The 17,121-nt window shown below is 45.9% G+C and overlaps 1 protein-coding gene across 1 annotated transcript; it reads left to right on the top strand.

Moving 5' to 3' along the window:
- Positions 1-6,128: 6,128 nt before the first annotated feature.
- On the top strand, positions 6,129-16,958 carry PDCD5 (programmed cell death 5). The gene is made up of 6 exons (XM_089667832.1): positions 6,129-6,282; positions 7,542-7,582; positions 10,405-10,466; positions 10,762-10,853; positions 14,485-14,556; positions 16,456-16,958. Exons 1-6 carry the CDS (start codon positions 6,217-6,219, stop codon positions 16,501-16,503), a joined length of 381 nt encoding a protein of 126 aa, XP_089523958.1. The 5' UTR covers positions 6,129-6,216; the 3' UTR covers positions 16,504-16,958.
- Positions 16,959-17,121: the final 163 nt, after the last annotated feature.

Below are 17,121 nucleotides of genomic sequence, written 5' to 3'. Positions count from 1 at the left end.
TATCATATGAAAAAAAAAATCGCATGATTGCCCCTTCAGATAATTTTGCATGATCATGTTGTGATTGGCTCTCGAAAGCTGACTACTAAGGAATAGATTTTTGGACAACCACTCCGAAAACGGTTACGGTTACTGACCTGCAGAGAAATGCCTTGCACATTAGCAGACGCATGGGGGTGGTCATTTATTTCTAATAGCGCCCCCTCATGCATTAGTATCTGTGGCATGTCTTTGTACACACCAAACAGAAAGATGTCACAGCACCATGTGGTTCGGTATGGAGATATTTTACAGTGAAACTAAAATCATCAATTTAAAAAAAACAAACAGTTCCATTCTTGGTATGACAGGAATGCTGTCACATTTGCATTTGGTTTCAACCAAACTGTCAAGCCATCAAATGACTGGTGTCATGACTGATCGCATGTGCAGAACCTTGGCAGTTGCAGAGGCTAACACCCCGGTCACACTGGATGCAAATTGGCATGCGATTTGCATGCCATGCGACTTGCAAATCGCAGCCTATTGTGCTCAATTAGAGCGGTCATATCGGTGCGGTTCCGACTTGGTCGGAGCCACACCGATTTCTAAAGTACCCCACATAAAAGAATAATCTATTTGAAATATATTTTAAAAATATTCTTCTTTGTTACAAAATATATGAAACATATTTTTAAAAATACATTTCAAATATACTGTACGTCTTTAAAAATACAAATCTACATTTCTGGAATACATTTACAAATATATGTAAAAATATATGTTAAAATGACTTTTTATATATGAATAAAAAACTGAAGAATATATTTAAAAAAAGATTTGTTTGACATCTTCTGTCTTTCATGAATCCATGCTGTCTGTTGTTTAAAATTTTTTTTTTCCAGCAAGAACTCATCTATGTGGTCTTTTATTAAACTCTCCAGTATCTTCCCAACTATAGAAGTTACACTAACAGGTCTATAATTACTTGGTAAAGATTTACCCTTTTTTAATATTGGCCCCACATTGTCCTTACGCCAATCCAGTGGTACTATGCCAGTCATTAAAGAGTCCCTAAAAATGAGAAACAATGGCTTTGAAATGACAGAGCTCAATTCTTTAAGGCCCCGTAGGTGTATGCCATCCGGTCCAGGTGCTTTATTCACCTTTATTCTGTCTAAATATTTTTGGATCATATCAATTGTGAGCCAATGTGGATCATCTGGAGCTGTGTCAGTACCACGCCCATCATGGACAAGAGCCCCCCCATGCTCCTTTGTATACACAGAGCTGAAGAAGGGATTTCATACATTTGCCTTCTCTTTGTCCCCAGTCACCCCCTCTAGATGATTCTGTAAAGGGTCTACATGCTCGGACCGGACCTTTTTACTATGAATATATTGGAAGAATTTGGGAGGTTGGTCCTGCTACCTTTTGCAATCTGTCCTTTGATTTAAAATTTTCGGCCTTGATTTCCTTTTTACATATTCTGTTATATTATTTGTAATCAGGGCTTTCTTTCTGCCGGAACGCGGCGGTACTGCGTTCCGCCACCTTTTTCTTCTTGTCCCCGCTCACCGACTGCCTCTGCAGAGCTGACAAGCTATGCAGAGCAGCGAAAGTGACAGGTGCCGGACGCGGCTTGTTTATGTCATGCTTGCGCGTGCCCGGCACCTGTCACTGCCGCTGCTCACAGCCGGTGAGCGGGGACATGCACGCTTCACCCCCCCCCCTCTACCGCCAGCGTGTAAACATCGGGGGCGCGCGGCCACCCCCATAGGAAAGGTGTATCTTAGTACACCCGGCGGTGCGCGCTGACGTCATCACGCCCTCTGCTCGTCGATCCTACCATAGCGCGGATCGTCAGCATCAGGTAAGGAGCGGCGATACAATTTTTCTCGCTTTTCTTGCTAATGTGGGGGGGGGGCAGTGTTACTCGCTATTCTTACTAATGTGGGGGGGGGGGCGGTGTTAATTCCATACATTTACTTTTATAGCCCCTCCCAAATTTTACTTGCATTCCTGTTCTCTAAAGGGGTGGTCCTAGGGTTTGATGGGGGCGTGGCCAGGTTTGGGTGGGGGAGTTCCACCACCTTTCCTCTGAGAAAAAAAGCCCTGTTTGTAATGTTTAAAAGATGATCACGTTCCTTCATTTTTATATGTAATAAAAGCTCTTTTCTTATTTTTTATAGCTTTTTTTTAACTTTGGCCACATAAATAGTATAGCGTCCTCCCGGCGAGTTCCTCAGTTTTTTTCCATTCGGCCTGCTGTTGAACGACAAAAAAAAAAACATGTAGCGCGTGTACCGGAAGGAGAGAGATAAAGAAGGCCAGCCTTGCCAGGCCAGTATTGTCTCAGGACAGAGGACACCAAAAACAGGAGAGAATTTCGTTGCCCCCGTATTTCTGGTTTTGGTGATTTGATTTTCGTAGTACGATATATTTATATGGTGTCGCAGTTTGTAGCACACTGTAGAGAAATGGCATGATACGACACAGCCGGTGTCACCATGGCAACAATTCATCACCAGCAACAGAAGCGTGATTTCCTCTCCAACCATCGTTATATCGACTCCTAAACTCACACATGGTATCAGGGGCGGACTGACAACTCATGGGGCCCCCGGGCAATAGGGGATCATGGGGCCCCTGTGTCCTTGCCCAAACTCAAAGCACACCCAAAAAAGCCTATGAAAAAGGTACCAGGGGCATCTCATGGGGCCCCCTAATGACCCCGGGCCCTCGGGCAGTGCCCAAGTTTCCAAATGGTCAGTCTGCCCCTGCATGGTATCTAAGTGATGTGATCTGTGTACAGCAGCTAGCTTCCTGTGTATATACAGGGTACATGACCTTGTCTACAGGACCCCAGATATACGCCTGCCGGACGCCATCTTTATTTATTGCACCAAACCCAACTTTAAAATCGTGCAACTTACAGTGAAGTTACACGATTTCAAAGTCGGGTGAGATGCCGATTTTAGGTGCGATTTGCAAAACATCTGACACAACTTGGTGTCATCTGCAAAAACTGAAATGGGATTTATAACCCCAGACCCTATATCTTTCATAAATATATTACAAAGTAGGGGTCCCAACACTGAACCTTGGGGTACCCCACTAATAACACTGAACCTTGGGGTCCCCCTCTAATAACACTGAACCTTGGGGTCCCCCTCTAATAACACTGAACCTTGGGGTACACCACTAATAACACTGAACCTTGGGGTCCCCCGCTAATAACACTGAACCTTGGGGTCCCCCACTAATAACACGTAACTTGGGGGTACACCACTGACACCCGAGACCATTCAGAGTATGAATCATTAACCACTACTCTCTGAATACCATCTTTTAGCCAGTTTTCTATCCATTTAAATACGGATTTTTCCAGCCTGTAGACTTTACCTTACACATTAGCCGTGTGTGGGGAACTGTGTCAAACGCTTTTGCAAAATCCAAGTCTACCACATCCACCCCTCTGTCCAACTCTACCACGTTCACAGCCACCCCTCTTTCCAAGTATACCATGCTCACAGCCACCCCTCTGTCCAAGTATACCACGTCCACAGCCACCCATCTGTCCAAGTATACCACGTTCACAGCCACCCCTCTGTCCAAGTATACCACGTCCACCCCTCTGTCCAAGTATAGCATGTACACAGCCACCCCTCTGTCCAAATATACCATGTTCATAGCCACCCCTCTGTCCAAGTATACCACGTCCACAGCCACCCCTCTGTCCCAGTATACCACGTTCACAGCCACTCCTCTGTCCAAGTATACCACATCCACAGCCCCCCCACCCTCTCCTAGTATACCACATCCACAGCCACCCCTCTGTCCAAGTATACCACATCCACCGCCACCCCTCTGTCCAAGTATACCACGTCCACCCCTCTGTCCAAGTATAGCATGTACACAGCCACCCCTCTGTCCAAATATACCATGTTCATAGCCACCCCTCTGTCCAAGTATACCACGTCCACAGCCACCCCTCTGTCCCAGTATACCACGTTCACAGCCACTCCTCTGTCCAAGTATACCACATCCACAGCCCCCCCACCCTCTCCTAGTATACCACATCCACAGCCACCCCTCTGTCCAAGTATACCACATCCACCGCCACCCCTCTGTCCAAGTATACCACATCCACTGCCACCCCTCTGTCCAAGGTTTTGCTCACCTCCTCATATAAATAAATCAGATTTGTTTTACAACTTCTGTCTTTCATGAATCCATGCTGTCTGTTGCCTAAAATATTTTCTTCCACCAAGAACTCATCTGTTTTATTAATCTCTCCAGTATCTTCCCAACTATAGAAGTTACACTAACAAGTCTATAATTACTTGGTAAAGATTTTGACCCCTTTTAAAATATTGGCCCCACGTTGGCCTTACGCCAATCCAGTGGTACTCTGCCAGTCATTAAAGAGTCCCTAAAAATGAGAAACAATGGCTATGAAATGACAGAGCTCAATTCTTTATGGAGCCGTGGGTGTATGCCATCTGGTCCAGGTGCTTTATTCACCTTTATTCTGTCTAACTATTTTTGGATCATATCAATTGTGAGCCAATGTGGATCATCTGGAGCTGTGTCAGTACCACGCCCATTATAAACAAGAGCCCCCCCATACACAGAGCTGAAGAAGGGATTTCATACATTTGCCTTCTCTTTGTCCCCAGTCACCCCCTCTAGATGATTCTGTAAAGGGCCTACATGCTCGGACCGGACCTTTTTAAACTGCATTCTCAGCCTCGGCTGTCAATCACCGGGTCCCAGCCGGTGATTACTTGCCAGCACCTGGTGATCGCCCGAGTATTACCAACGGGGGAGAGACTAGTATGTAAACAATATAGTTCTCTCCCCTGTCAGCTCCTGCAAACTGCTTTGCATGGCTCTGCATAAAAGGACATAAATTTAATTTGGGTGCAGCGTCGCATGACCGCGCAATTGTCAGTTAAAGTGACGCAGCACCGTATCACAAAAAATGGCCTGGTCAGGTAGGGGGGTAAATCCTCTGGAGGTCGAGGGGTTAAGGAGGGCGGAGTGACTGAAGTGTAAACAAATAAGTGAAGCAAGTTCTAGTGGTCGGGGACAGAAATGAAGACCAGTCTGGTGGTAGGGATCTCTTATCCAGGCCTTGGACCAATGTGGCGGGTAATGTGGCGGCACCTCCAGCCTACCCATGCCTTACCTTTCAGCGACTAACACCGTTTTAGGTGACTGTGGCCAATCAGGAGGCAGGATCTCTGATACCAACCAGTAAGTGAGGCTCAACCTTGAAAGGACCCTCCATAAGGGCCACACTACGGGACGCACCTTTGCTGACAATCCCAGATATGCGCTGCCCTTTAGCAGAGGTGCGGCAAGGCCATTATTAATGACACCCCCCATTTTTTACGCATGTCTAACCACATGGTGCCGCAACATCATGGGGGTCAGCGTGCCATGTTTTTGGTAAAGGGTCAGGGACTGTATTTCTGCGTTGCTCAGGGAACCCATTGAAATGAAAGGTCTGCCCCACACGCAGCTTGTGGGAATGAGGAGATGGAGGGCATTGCACACGCCCTCGGTCGCACCAGTCAGGGTCGATGTGAACCTAGCATGAGATAATGGTTACGTCACTCAGTTTTTTTTTTTTTTAAGTCCGTGGAAGTGCTAAAAACGAAAACCCGTAAGTGAACAAAAAACGTGCCAGTGCAGAATTAACACAAAAAAGTGCACTTAGAGGTGTGCTTTTTCCACCCCCTGAAGGGGTAGGATCTCTACCCTGATCCCCTGGGGCACGAAGCTCCTGACAGGGACTAAGATTTCTATGTGGTCCTCCTAGCCAAAAGGACTGGTGGTCCCCTTTCCTTGTGGCTAGCCTAAGCCAGCCACCAAGTACCAGGTAAAGGGGCTAATGGTTACTTTGCTCAGTGAATAAAGTGAACGCCAGTTTGCTCTAGTTGTCCAATCATGTACAGGGAATATGAGGGGATTTTATAAAGTTCTTCCTTGCACCTGATTGGATGACTGCAGAGAACACAGCACCACCTCATCCAATCACCGGCACAGAATGAGAACACACAGATTCTCCATAGCTCTAAAGTCAACACTCGTTGCCACGGTAACTAGGGCGGCGCTCTAATCGTCAGCCTGGCTGCTCTATTAGTAATGTCTAGCGGGAGTCGGCGTGCGTGGTGACGTAGCCCGGACGGACGGTGGGGCGGAACGTGTAGCGAGGTCTGGGCGGGGATGGCGGACCCGGAGCTGGAAGCGATAAGACAGCAGCGGCTGGCGGAGCTACAGGGGAGGCATGGGGTGAGAGGAGGAGACACGGGGGAGGGGAGGACTATGGGATGGACAGCACTTAGATATGGGGGCACATGGGTTGTAATGGGGTATATGGAGGGCAGGGGGTGTAGTAACACTGGGGTATGTGTGGGGGGTGTAGGAACACTGGGGTGTGTGTGGGGGGGGTGTAGGAACACTGGGGTGTGTGTGGGGAATGTAGTAACACTGGTGTGGGGGCAGAGGGTAATACTGCTGTGTGTAAGGCAGGGGGTGTAATATTGGGTGTAACAATGGAGTATATGTATTAATTTGGGGGAGCACAGGGTCTGATGGGGGTGGAGGGGCAGAGTGCTAGTGTATATGTCTTGGGGGTTGTATTACTGGGGTATATGGGGAGGGGTGGTATTGGGGTGGTACTCTGGGTGGGTATATGGGGTGGTACACTGGGTAGGGTATGTGGGGGTATATGGGGAGGGGTGGTACTCTGGGTGGGGTATATGGGGAGGGGTGGTACTCTGGGTGGGGTATGTGGGGTGGTACACTGGGTGGGGTGGGGTATGTGGGGAGGGGTGGTACACTGGGTGAGTATATGGGGTGTGGTGGTACACTTGGTGGGGTATGTGGGGAGGGTTGGTACACTGGGTGTGGTATTGGGGGTATATGGGAAGGGGTGGTACTCTGGGTGGGTAGGTATTGGGGTGGTACTCTGGGTGGGCATATGGTGTGGGGAGGGGTGGTACACTGGGTGGGGTATGTGGGTGGGTATTGGGGTGGTACACTGGGTGGGGTATGTGGGTTGGTATTGGGGTGGTACTCTGGGTGGGCATATGGTGTGGGGAGGGGTGGTACACTGGGTGGGCATATGGTGTGGGGAGGGGTGGTACACTGGGTGGGGTATGTGGGTGGGTATTGGGGTGGTACTCTGGGCGTACAGGGAAGATGATACAATTAGTGGGTTACTACAGGCAGTTACAGATGGAGATGAATTCATGGAAATGAAGTTGGATTTTGTTTCCATTGCAGAGTTTGGGTCCTGGGCTCCCCTCCAGCCAGGTCATTGCCTGCATGCAGCCTGTCTGTGCTCCCTCTGTGTCCGCTCTCCTCGGATCATGCTGGCAGAATAATTGTCTTCTGGATAAACCAGCTTCAGAGGACTGTCCATGGCAGACTGAGGGGCTTGTCCTGTCACCTGTCTGACACTTAGTGACCTCGGGGGAGGGGAAAAGGAGTTTTGTGCCAATGAAATGCGGCATTCCGCGTTCTTACCTTGTCTGTTCTCTTTGCAGGAAGCTGGAGGTGAGCAGGCTCAGCAAGAAGCTAAGCAAAGGTGAGGTGTTCTTATCTGCACGTGTCATCCTCAGCCGGGGGAGGGGGAATTATAAATATAATGTATTTCATCTACAGTAGTGTCATTTATTAACCCCTTGACGCCGACCTCACACAAATATGTGGCCTCACAGAACTGGGCTTTTTTCCTGTGGGGCTGCATATTTGCGTACCTGTCTTTGTGCTGGGCGCGCGCTGCTCGGCGCACTCCCAGCACAGAGACCGCGGTGTCACTGAGAGCCCGGGTCCCATTCTTACAATCAGGACCCGGGACTCCTGATTCCGGGTCACATGATCGCTGCGATAGCCTCTGATTGGCCATCAGAGTGATCACTGTACAGCCCGGCCCCCTTGCTTTTTTTTTCTCTATGAATGGAGAAGAGAAATACATTGTATCTCTCTAACTCCTGTCATAGAGAGAGAAAAACAATTTGTAAAAAAACAAAAAAAAACCAAAAAGGTTAAGTAATAGAACAAATAAAGAAAAATACCTAGATCAAGGTTTGATCTCGTTCAGTGCCAGGGTTAGTGTTTGGGTCAAGGTCAGGATTTAAAAAAAAAAAATTGGTGTCAGTATGTTTTAGGTAAAAAAAAGACAAACAAAATGCGCACTATTGTTTCTGGGCCGTACTACGGGTACAGACAAGAGATAACATACACATTGATGGTGTCGCTGCGATCCTCAAGAGCTGGAGAATTTATTTTGGGTTGTTCTTTGGTGGTAGGTTATGGTCGTAACAAGAAACACACAGCTAAATAAAAAAAAAAATTTATTTTTTCACTATTTTGGGCCACTTTTCCTTTGATAATAAAAAAAAAAAAATCAGGAGATATCCATTACCGTTCACCACCAAATGAAAGTCCAATTTGTCCTGAAAAAAACAAGGTATAATCCACCTGGATGTACAAAGTAGTTGTGATGATATGGACGGGTTTACTAACACATGTCAACGCTGCAAAATTGTGCTTAGGCGTGAAGATTTGTTATACCCTTAGGCATGAAGATTTGTTATACCCTTAGGCATGAAGATTTGTTATACCCTTAGGCGTGAAGATTTGTTGTACCCTTAGGCGTGAAGATTTGTTATACCCTTAGGCGTGAAGATTTGTTATACCCTTAGGCGTGAAGATTTGTTGTACCCTTAGGCGTGAAGATTTGTTGTACCCTTAGGCGTGAAGATTTGTTGTACCCTTAGGCGTGAAGATTTGTTGTACCCTTAGGCGTGAAGATTTGTTGTACCCTTAGGCGTGAAGATTTGTTGTACCCTTAGGCGTGAAGATTTGTTGTACCCTTAGGCGTGAAGATTTGTTGTACCCTTAGGCGTGAAGATTTGTTGTACCCTTAGGCGTGAAGATTTGTTGTACCCTTAGGCGTGAAGATTTGTTGTACCCTTAGGCGTGAAGATTTGTTGTACCCTTAGGCGTGAAGATTTGTTGTACCCTTAGGCGTGAAGATTTGTTGTACCCTTAGGCGTGAAGATTTGTTGTACCCTTAGGCGTGAAGATTTGTTGTACCCTTAGGCGTGAAGATTTGTTATACCCTTAGGCGTGAAGATTTGTTGTACCCTTAGGCGTGAAGATTTGTTATACCCTTAGGCGTGAAGATTTGTTATACCCTTAGGCGTGAAGATTTGTTGTACCCTTAGGCATGAAGGGGTTAAGCAAACACTAGTCAAAGAAAGTAGAAGAGATATAAAGTTTTTGTTTTGTTACATTTTTATTTTAGGATTGGAAGATGATACCAAAAAAGGAAAGCCTTGTTTGTCCCTAAAAAGACATCTGTGTTACTTTGTTACATAAATGGGTCCATAGCAGAAATGTAAAAACTGTTCTCCGTAGGGTGTGCACAGGGGGAGGGGTCATACAGACTCTATCAGGCCTCTGAATATACAATCAGCTCCCATGTCCAAACAGTTAACTTTTTTTTTTATTTACTCTTACAAAAGTATGGAAATGCAGAATGTGCTCATTCCTGAAATTCTGCAAGGCTCAGGAGGAGGGTGCTGGGTGCCACTGTGGTGGTATGGGGTCAGGGAGCTGTGAAGCATATGTGGGGGGCTTAGGGAAACTTTGGGGATAGTGTCTTTGGAGGGGGCTGGGGGCTTTGACAGGGTGCTGGGGAGGGCACTGGAGGGGCAACTGAGGGTAGCGGCTGGAAGCTCTTTGGTGGGCTGAGGGGCTTTGTAGGGGGTTAAGTGGCACTGTGGAAGGATGGGGGGGAGGGCACTGGAGGGGGAACCATGGGTACTGGGGTTGATTAGGTGGGGGTGGTGGCGAGAGGGAGTGTTTGAAGTTGGGGGAACTGTGAGGGACTGGAGGCTCTTTGGTGGGCTGAGGGGCATTGCAGGGGGTTAGGTGGTACTGTGCAAGGTTGGGGGGGGGGCACTGGAGGTGGAACCATGGGCACTGGGGTTGGTTGGGTGAGGGGGCGCGGCGAGAGGGAGTGTTGGAGGTTGGGGGTAACTACGAGGGACTGGAGGCTCATTGGTGGGCTGAGGGGCATTGCAGGGGGTTAGGTGGCACTGTGCAAGGTTGGGGGGGAGGGGGGCACTGTTACCCATTATGAAAGGGGGGGGGGGGGAGCTGGGGGGCACTGTGGGAGGTTAGGGGATCTGGTGGGTGAGACGCACTAGTGTAGTAAGGTGGGGGTTGGAGGAACGAAGCAGTGTGCTGCGGGGACACGGGTATACGACACGCCTACGAGGCTTATGAAAGCTGCAGATTTGGAAGGGGGAATCCTTCACATAATTTGTGTTTTTTGTTTTTTTTTTTGTTTTTGTTTTGTTTTTTTTGTTTTCTCATCTTTTGCTTTTTTCTTTTCAGAGATGATGACATGCGGAATAGCATTTTATCCCAGGTCCTCAGCCAGGCTGCCCGGGCACGGTGTAAGTATCGTCACCATGTGACCTACAATAACCAGGGCTGGGGTCATCCTAGTGATTTCCCTCCAAATGTGTGGGAAGGGGGAAGTATACATTTTGGGTAGATTTACTAAATCTGGTGCAGCTGTGCATGGCGGCCAATCAGCTTCTAACTTCAGCTTTTTCAGTTTAGCTTTGGCAATAAATCCTGGAAGCTGATTGGTTTCTATGCAGAGCTGCACCAGATTTTGCACTCTCCGGGTTTAGTAAATAAGCCCCATTGTGTTTTTGTACACTTTCAAGTTTTCTTCTGTTTCAGTGAACAATCTTGCCTTGGTGAAGCCTGAGAAAGCCAAAGCTGTAGAAAATTACCTAATACAGATGGCAAGATTTGGCCAGCTTGGTGGGAAGGTTGGTGTCCATTATTTTCCATTTTTGTAAACAAGTAAAAGTTTCACACCTGACACATAACAGATCAGTTAAATGAAGCAAGTTAGTAAATGTAGACTTTCATTGCTTTTGCTGTTACCTGATCACAAAAGTTGAGAGAAAATCTGCTGGCAACTCAAGTTCCCGTTTTCTAGCCATTGATTGGCAAAATTTTATGCAGACTAGGAAGTGAGATTATATCACAGAAATCACCCGGGGTCCCAACTAGAGATACCTGCTGCTAATACAGCCATCTACACTATGGGCCTGTGCACACCAGAGGCTGTGCTGGAACGTAGCTACTGGTGTGCAGTAGGATGACTGCACTGCCAATCACAGTGCATTACACTGCTCACTGTGGTGTGTGGGTGTTTTTTTTTTTTTTTTTTCTTTTGTTTTTGTTTTTCTGCCCCCATTTTGTGAACTTTATTGAAACCTTTCCTAACCAATTTACCTCTGGAAGATTTACCCCCCTCCCCCCCCCCCCCTTCCTGACCAGGTTTTTTTTTTTTTTTTGCAATACGGCGCTGTTGTTTTTTGTGCGGTCATGCGACACTGTAAAATTTCTTTTTCCCCACAAATAGAGCTTTCTTTTGCTGGTATTTGATCAACTCCTGCGTTTTTATACTTTTTTGCACAATTTAAAAAAAAAAAAACCAACCTTTTATTTTCTGCTATAAAACATATCCAATGACATTTTTTTTTAATCACATTTCTTCATAAATTTAGGCCAAAATGTATTCTGCTACATTGGTTTGCACAAAAGTTCTAGCGTCTACAAACTATGGGACTTTTTTTTTTAAATTTATTATAGGTACTTATATAGCGCCGTCAATTTACGCAGCGCTTTACATATATATATTTTACATTCACATCAGTCCCTAACCCTCAAGGGGCATACAATCTAAAGTCTCTAACTTACATTCATACATACACATACTAGGGACAATTTAGACAGGAGACAATTAACCTCCCAGCATGTCTTTTGAGTGTGGGAGGAAACCGGAATACCAGGAGGAAACCCATGCAGGCACAAGGAGAACATGCAAACTCCAGGCAGGTGGTGCCGTGGCTGGGATTCGAACCAACGACCCTAGTACTGCCAGGCGGAAGTGCTAACCATTTAGCCACTGTGCTTTATTATTATTTAATACTAGTAATGTTGGTGATCAGCGACTTATAGCAGGACTATGATGTTGTGGTGGACATTTCTACTCTAATTGACTTTGTGGGAACCAGTGACACTAATACAGTGATCAGTGCTAAAAATATGCACTGACACTGTACTAATGACACTGGCTGGGAAGGAATTAAACTTTTTAGGGTGATCAAAGGGTTAACTGTGCACCTAGCTATGTGCTTGGTGTACACTAGGTGGTGCTTTTACTAGGGGAAGTGAAGGATCGCGTTCCCAGCTTTGCCTGACTATTGGCAGGTGCTGGCGGATCATTGGTACTCGCTGATTGGCTTCTGCCGTGTTTGTTCACAGCAGAAGCGCTCCGCTGCCTGTGCACGCAAAATCACGTGTGTGTATATATACACAGGAGGGCAGCACTGTAGCAGTTAAACTGCTATAGGGCAGACCTTAAGTGGTTAATGAAGGTGATCTGTCATTCTATTGGTTGCAGTACATTGCATTGCCTTGCACTGAAAACCATACTGCATACCAAACCTTTTTTCTATCATCTGCCACCGCATTGACCTGGCCTGGCAGGGGACATGCTGTGTTCACCTATTGCACTGTGTACTTTGGCAAAGCTCACATTTGTCTTTGTATACCCCACTACTTGGATGGAGGAGGGGGAAGAGAGTGGGGACACTTGAGCAGTCAGAATGCTTCCTGTCATGCTTTGTTCTCATGTTTTTATTGAATATTCTGTATGCAGCTCATGCTGTGCAGTCAGGAGGACATTGTACACATCCTTTGTTTGCTCCTTGTACGTTTGTTTTTTCTTTGTATGAAAAACCCAATAAAAACTATTGCAAAGAGGAAAAGTGAGTGGGGGGGTAAAATCCTGGCTGCAAGTATTCAATAGAAACCCACTGAGCCTGCTGTGCGGAATATGTTGGATTTATTTGCATTCCACCTAACCCCAAATTTATAAGTGTGGTGTAATTATTCTAAGGGTACCAATAGAAGTCTAGTTTATTTAGACCCCCAGCGCCCCCCCCCTCCAAGTTATTGTGAATATCTTCACAAATATTCAACATTGTTTCCATATTAAACATCAAGTGTGTCATCAAATCAATGCTGCTGCAAAGTATATTATAGAAGCAGTTTGATATTTCTTGTGTTCCCCTTACCCCTTCCAGTGGTTGGTTGGCGTCTCAAAACTTTCTAAACAAAGGGCCAGTGTACAATTCATAGTCTTGGGGGGCCGGACTGTGGCCATGGGAGTAGATAAAGCCTCAGGCTTGGTGGTTAGTGGGAGAAAAAAATAAATATATATAGCACCCCTGTGGTCAGTAAGAGGAGGATTAGTGCCCCATCACTGGTGTTAGCTGGTAGAATAGCGCCCCTTCCATTTTGGTGTCGGTGGGAGGAATAGCGCCCCTTCCGTTTTGGTGTCGGTGGGAGGAATAGCGCCCCTTCCGTTGGTGTCAGTGGGAGGAATAGCGCCCCTTCCGTGTTGGTGTCGGTGGGAGGAATAGCACCCCTTCCGGTTGGTTGGGTGGGGGGGGGGACGACGACTATTGCTTCAGATCAGTGGAATGAATAGTGTCCCAAGGGCTGGATTAACCACTTGCCTGCCAGTCACTTCTACCCCTTTATGCCCAGGCCAATTCTCAGCTTTCAGCGCTCTCGCACTTTGACAATTGCACGGTCATGCAACACTACCCATATGAAATTTTTATTTTTTTTTTCACACAAATAGAGCTTTCTTTTGGTGGTATTTACTCGCCGCTGGGTGTTTATTTTTTGCGCTATAAACAAAAAAACAAGCAAAAAATTAGAAAATTTTTCTTTGTGTCTATTCTAAAATTTTGACAACAGGTAATTTTTCTCCTTCACTGATGTGCGTTGTTGAGGCGGCACTGATGGGCACTGATCATTAGGGCCCTGATGATCAGCGTCGATCCCTTTGCTGACAATTGTCGGTTCTTCACGCTATAACAGTGTGAGGAAAGTGCAGCCGATAACCGGCAACTGTGTTTACACAGCTGATCACATGGTAAAAGGCCGCCGTGATTGGCTGTTTACCATGACGTGATCAGCTGTGTCCGTAGGACACAGCGATCACCGGCGGCGCCTGCTGGGGGCGTGTTCTGACATTTCGTCCATGGACTTCGTCCCAGAACCATACAACCGTGCTGTAACCGTCCTTTGGCTATAGCGCGGTTGGGAGCTGGTTAAGGCAAGCAAAGGGCTGCAGTTTGGTGTTCACTGTTCTAGGGGCAGCCCTCCCCTGATCCTCCCTGGGTGGAGGCAACCTACGATGGATTCCCTGCATCCTCGGGAAGTTGTACTGTTCTTTATATAACTTTCAATAAACAGAATAAAAGTCTAGTGTGATCTGTTTCCTCATTGTTCATGCATTGTAATCTTTTGATTTATTTATTTTTTCTCTCCATTATCATGTAATTTTCGGATGTATTTTGTCTTTGCTTCCAGTTATCTGAAGAGGGTCTAATAGAGATTCTGGAAAAAGTGAGTAAACAGACTGAGAAGAAGACAACGGTAAAGGTGAGTAGCGGAGGGCCGGTTCTGCTTTCCCCTGACCTCTATTTAGCGGTGTTTTGATGAATGAACACTGGGGGGAGGAGGGGGGGACCACACACTTCTCACACAGACTCCATGCATCTGTTGCCGGTGCTTCATTTCACACTGAAGGAAACTTATCATGAGAGGCTACCATGGCTGCTTCTAAACCTGCTAACTGCCTGACTGCCATTCTGAGCTCTGGGTCCCTGAGCTGGAACACCGATGGCAGTCACTTGCTGTAGACTTGCTCTAGGTCACTATATCAAAGTGCTGAAGCAAGATAATAAACTTGACGGACAAGCGGCTAATATTTTCAAAAGACGGATCGCAAGTGAAACGTTTCGTGCTTTCCCCAGGGTGGAGTTTCTCTTTAAAGCTTGCATAGCCCTGTACTATTGAAGTGCCATGATGTCTTGTAGAGGTGCCAGCCCTGCTGTGTTTACATGTCGCTTCTGCAATTTGTCAGTTCTAAAATGCAGGAAAGTATATGATTGGAGGAGAGGTTTCTTTTGTCACATGACTGACAGGTCATGTGCTCTTCTCCTGGGCCCCCCCCCCCCCTTCACTGGATTGAATAGCTCTCCACTTGCTTTGAAGGATAGAGCTCATTCTTTTTTAAAGTGGAGCTACACTACATCTGAGCACCAAAAATGTTTTTTAAATTCATTTTTGATATTCCGCCCTGGTTCACACTGATGCATTTTCAGTGCGAATTCTGCAACGTATCAGAATCGCACCCCGTTCATGCGAACCGCTACAGGTGCGCATGTTAACACCCCGAAAGCGGTCCGCAAAACGCGGTGCGATGTGCAGAATTGGATCAGGTAGGTGTGAATACCCATGCGATCCGATTCTAGTGCGGACCCAAAAAAAGGGTCCTGCATGTTTTTGGTGCACGTGCACATAGAGCCATATAAGATGTATGGCTTCAATCGCACCACACACAAACTGCATGTAATTTGCACAGGAATGCGGTGCAGTTCCTGTGCGAATCACATGCAATGTACCGCATATAATGTGAATCCAGGCTCCGTAAACTTCCCTCTCTATCCATCCATGTCTACATGCTTTATTATGGTGGCAAATTGCTTTGAAAAACCCTAGCATTTCTGGCCATCTTGAATAAGGGCAGACAACTCATGTCGTATTTACTTACTGGAATTCATCTGCCCTTAGTTGAGGCATGAAGGCAGGAGGGTGTGCTTAGCTGAGAACCCCCCTCGAGACTCCAGGGATATGACATCAGTTGACTAGGCTTTGGAAACCAGGAAGTGACTGAAGAAATGTAAAAAAAAAAAAAAATTCAAGTCACTATAATACACTTTCCTATCTATTTACTAATCCTAGCAGCATAAAGATTTTAAATGGTCAATGTTGACAGAGTGAAGTTTCCTTTTAGGTTGTGGTTTTCCTTTTAGGTTTTACAAATGGGGCCTTGGCAGTAGTATGGGGTCTGCTCTTCCCAAGCCCTAAATCGGGTCATCCTAAGGCTGGCCATACACTATACAATTTTCTGTCCAATTTCCTTTAGATTTACCTTCAACTATGTAGTGCAAGAGCCTGCCTAATTGGATACAATTGAAAGCGTTGCTAGGTTTGACCACATATTATATGGTTTTTGGTAAATCTAAACCAAAAATCTCAATTGTATAATCTATGGCCAGCCTTCTAGCTGATTGGGTGCTGAATGCCAGTGCTTGAGTTTATAAATGAGGCCCTTAGTGAGCAATTGAATGCTTTTGGTAGAATAGTCTGTCAGATGCTTCAACTAGGTGTGAGTGTTTGTTGGGGGGGGGGGGGGTTGGGTTGTGGTAAGCAGCCTGTTTTACAGTGTGAACACAGAGTAATCTATAGACTGCCTTTTTTTTTTTCTTCTTTCAGTTTAACAGAAGGAAAGTGATGGACTCTGACGAAGAGGATGACTACTGAGGCGCTGCAAAGGGATTGGCTGCAAGCACTTGTTTTTACAACGCATGCATTGAACACGAAAGGCACTGAGTAATCTACAATTACCCAAAAAAAAAGACATTATCATGTGTATTTGGGTTTTTTTTTTTTTTTTCTTTTAAACAGAGCTCCCTTTAAAGTGGCACTCTAATTTCTGTATATGATCGCATCTGGCGAGATGCAATAAGGATTGGCTGTGCTGCAACGTTTACATTCTGTTACATTGAATGAGGTTTTTCTGGCAAAATGCCCCTCCTTCCCCTTTTATCAGTAAATTATTTGAACTCTGTCTTCTAAGAATTTGACTCCTCAATTCCTGTTCACACCATGAAAGTGATTTTTTTTAAATGAGACCTCTGAATGTGACTGTTTCAGTGGAGAATTGTGCCATTGCTTTCTGAAAGAGAAAAATGAAAATAAAATTTCTTGTGTTGTAACTATGAAATTCTTAAATTGTAGCAATGATATTGTGCTTTATAGTAAACGGGTAAATTCTAAGAGGTTGGTTTGTCTACCTGTTGTCAAATCACATTGCTTACATAGGATACTGTCTTTGCACAGCTCAACCTCTTCCCATCCGGCCCTTGCCAATAAACAGCC

Source organism: Staurois parvus, unplaced genomic scaffold (genome assembly GCF_062004578.1).
Source record: "Staurois parvus isolate SC_StPar_1 unplaced genomic scaffold, SC_StPar_1.0 ptg003601l, whole genome shotgun sequence".
In the NCBI taxonomy this organism is placed as follows: Eukaryota; Metazoa; Chordata; class Amphibia; order Anura; family Ranidae; genus Staurois; species Staurois parvus.
The sequence above is the reverse complement of the archived record's forward strand: the minus strand, read 5'-3'. Positions and strand labels throughout refer to the sequence as shown.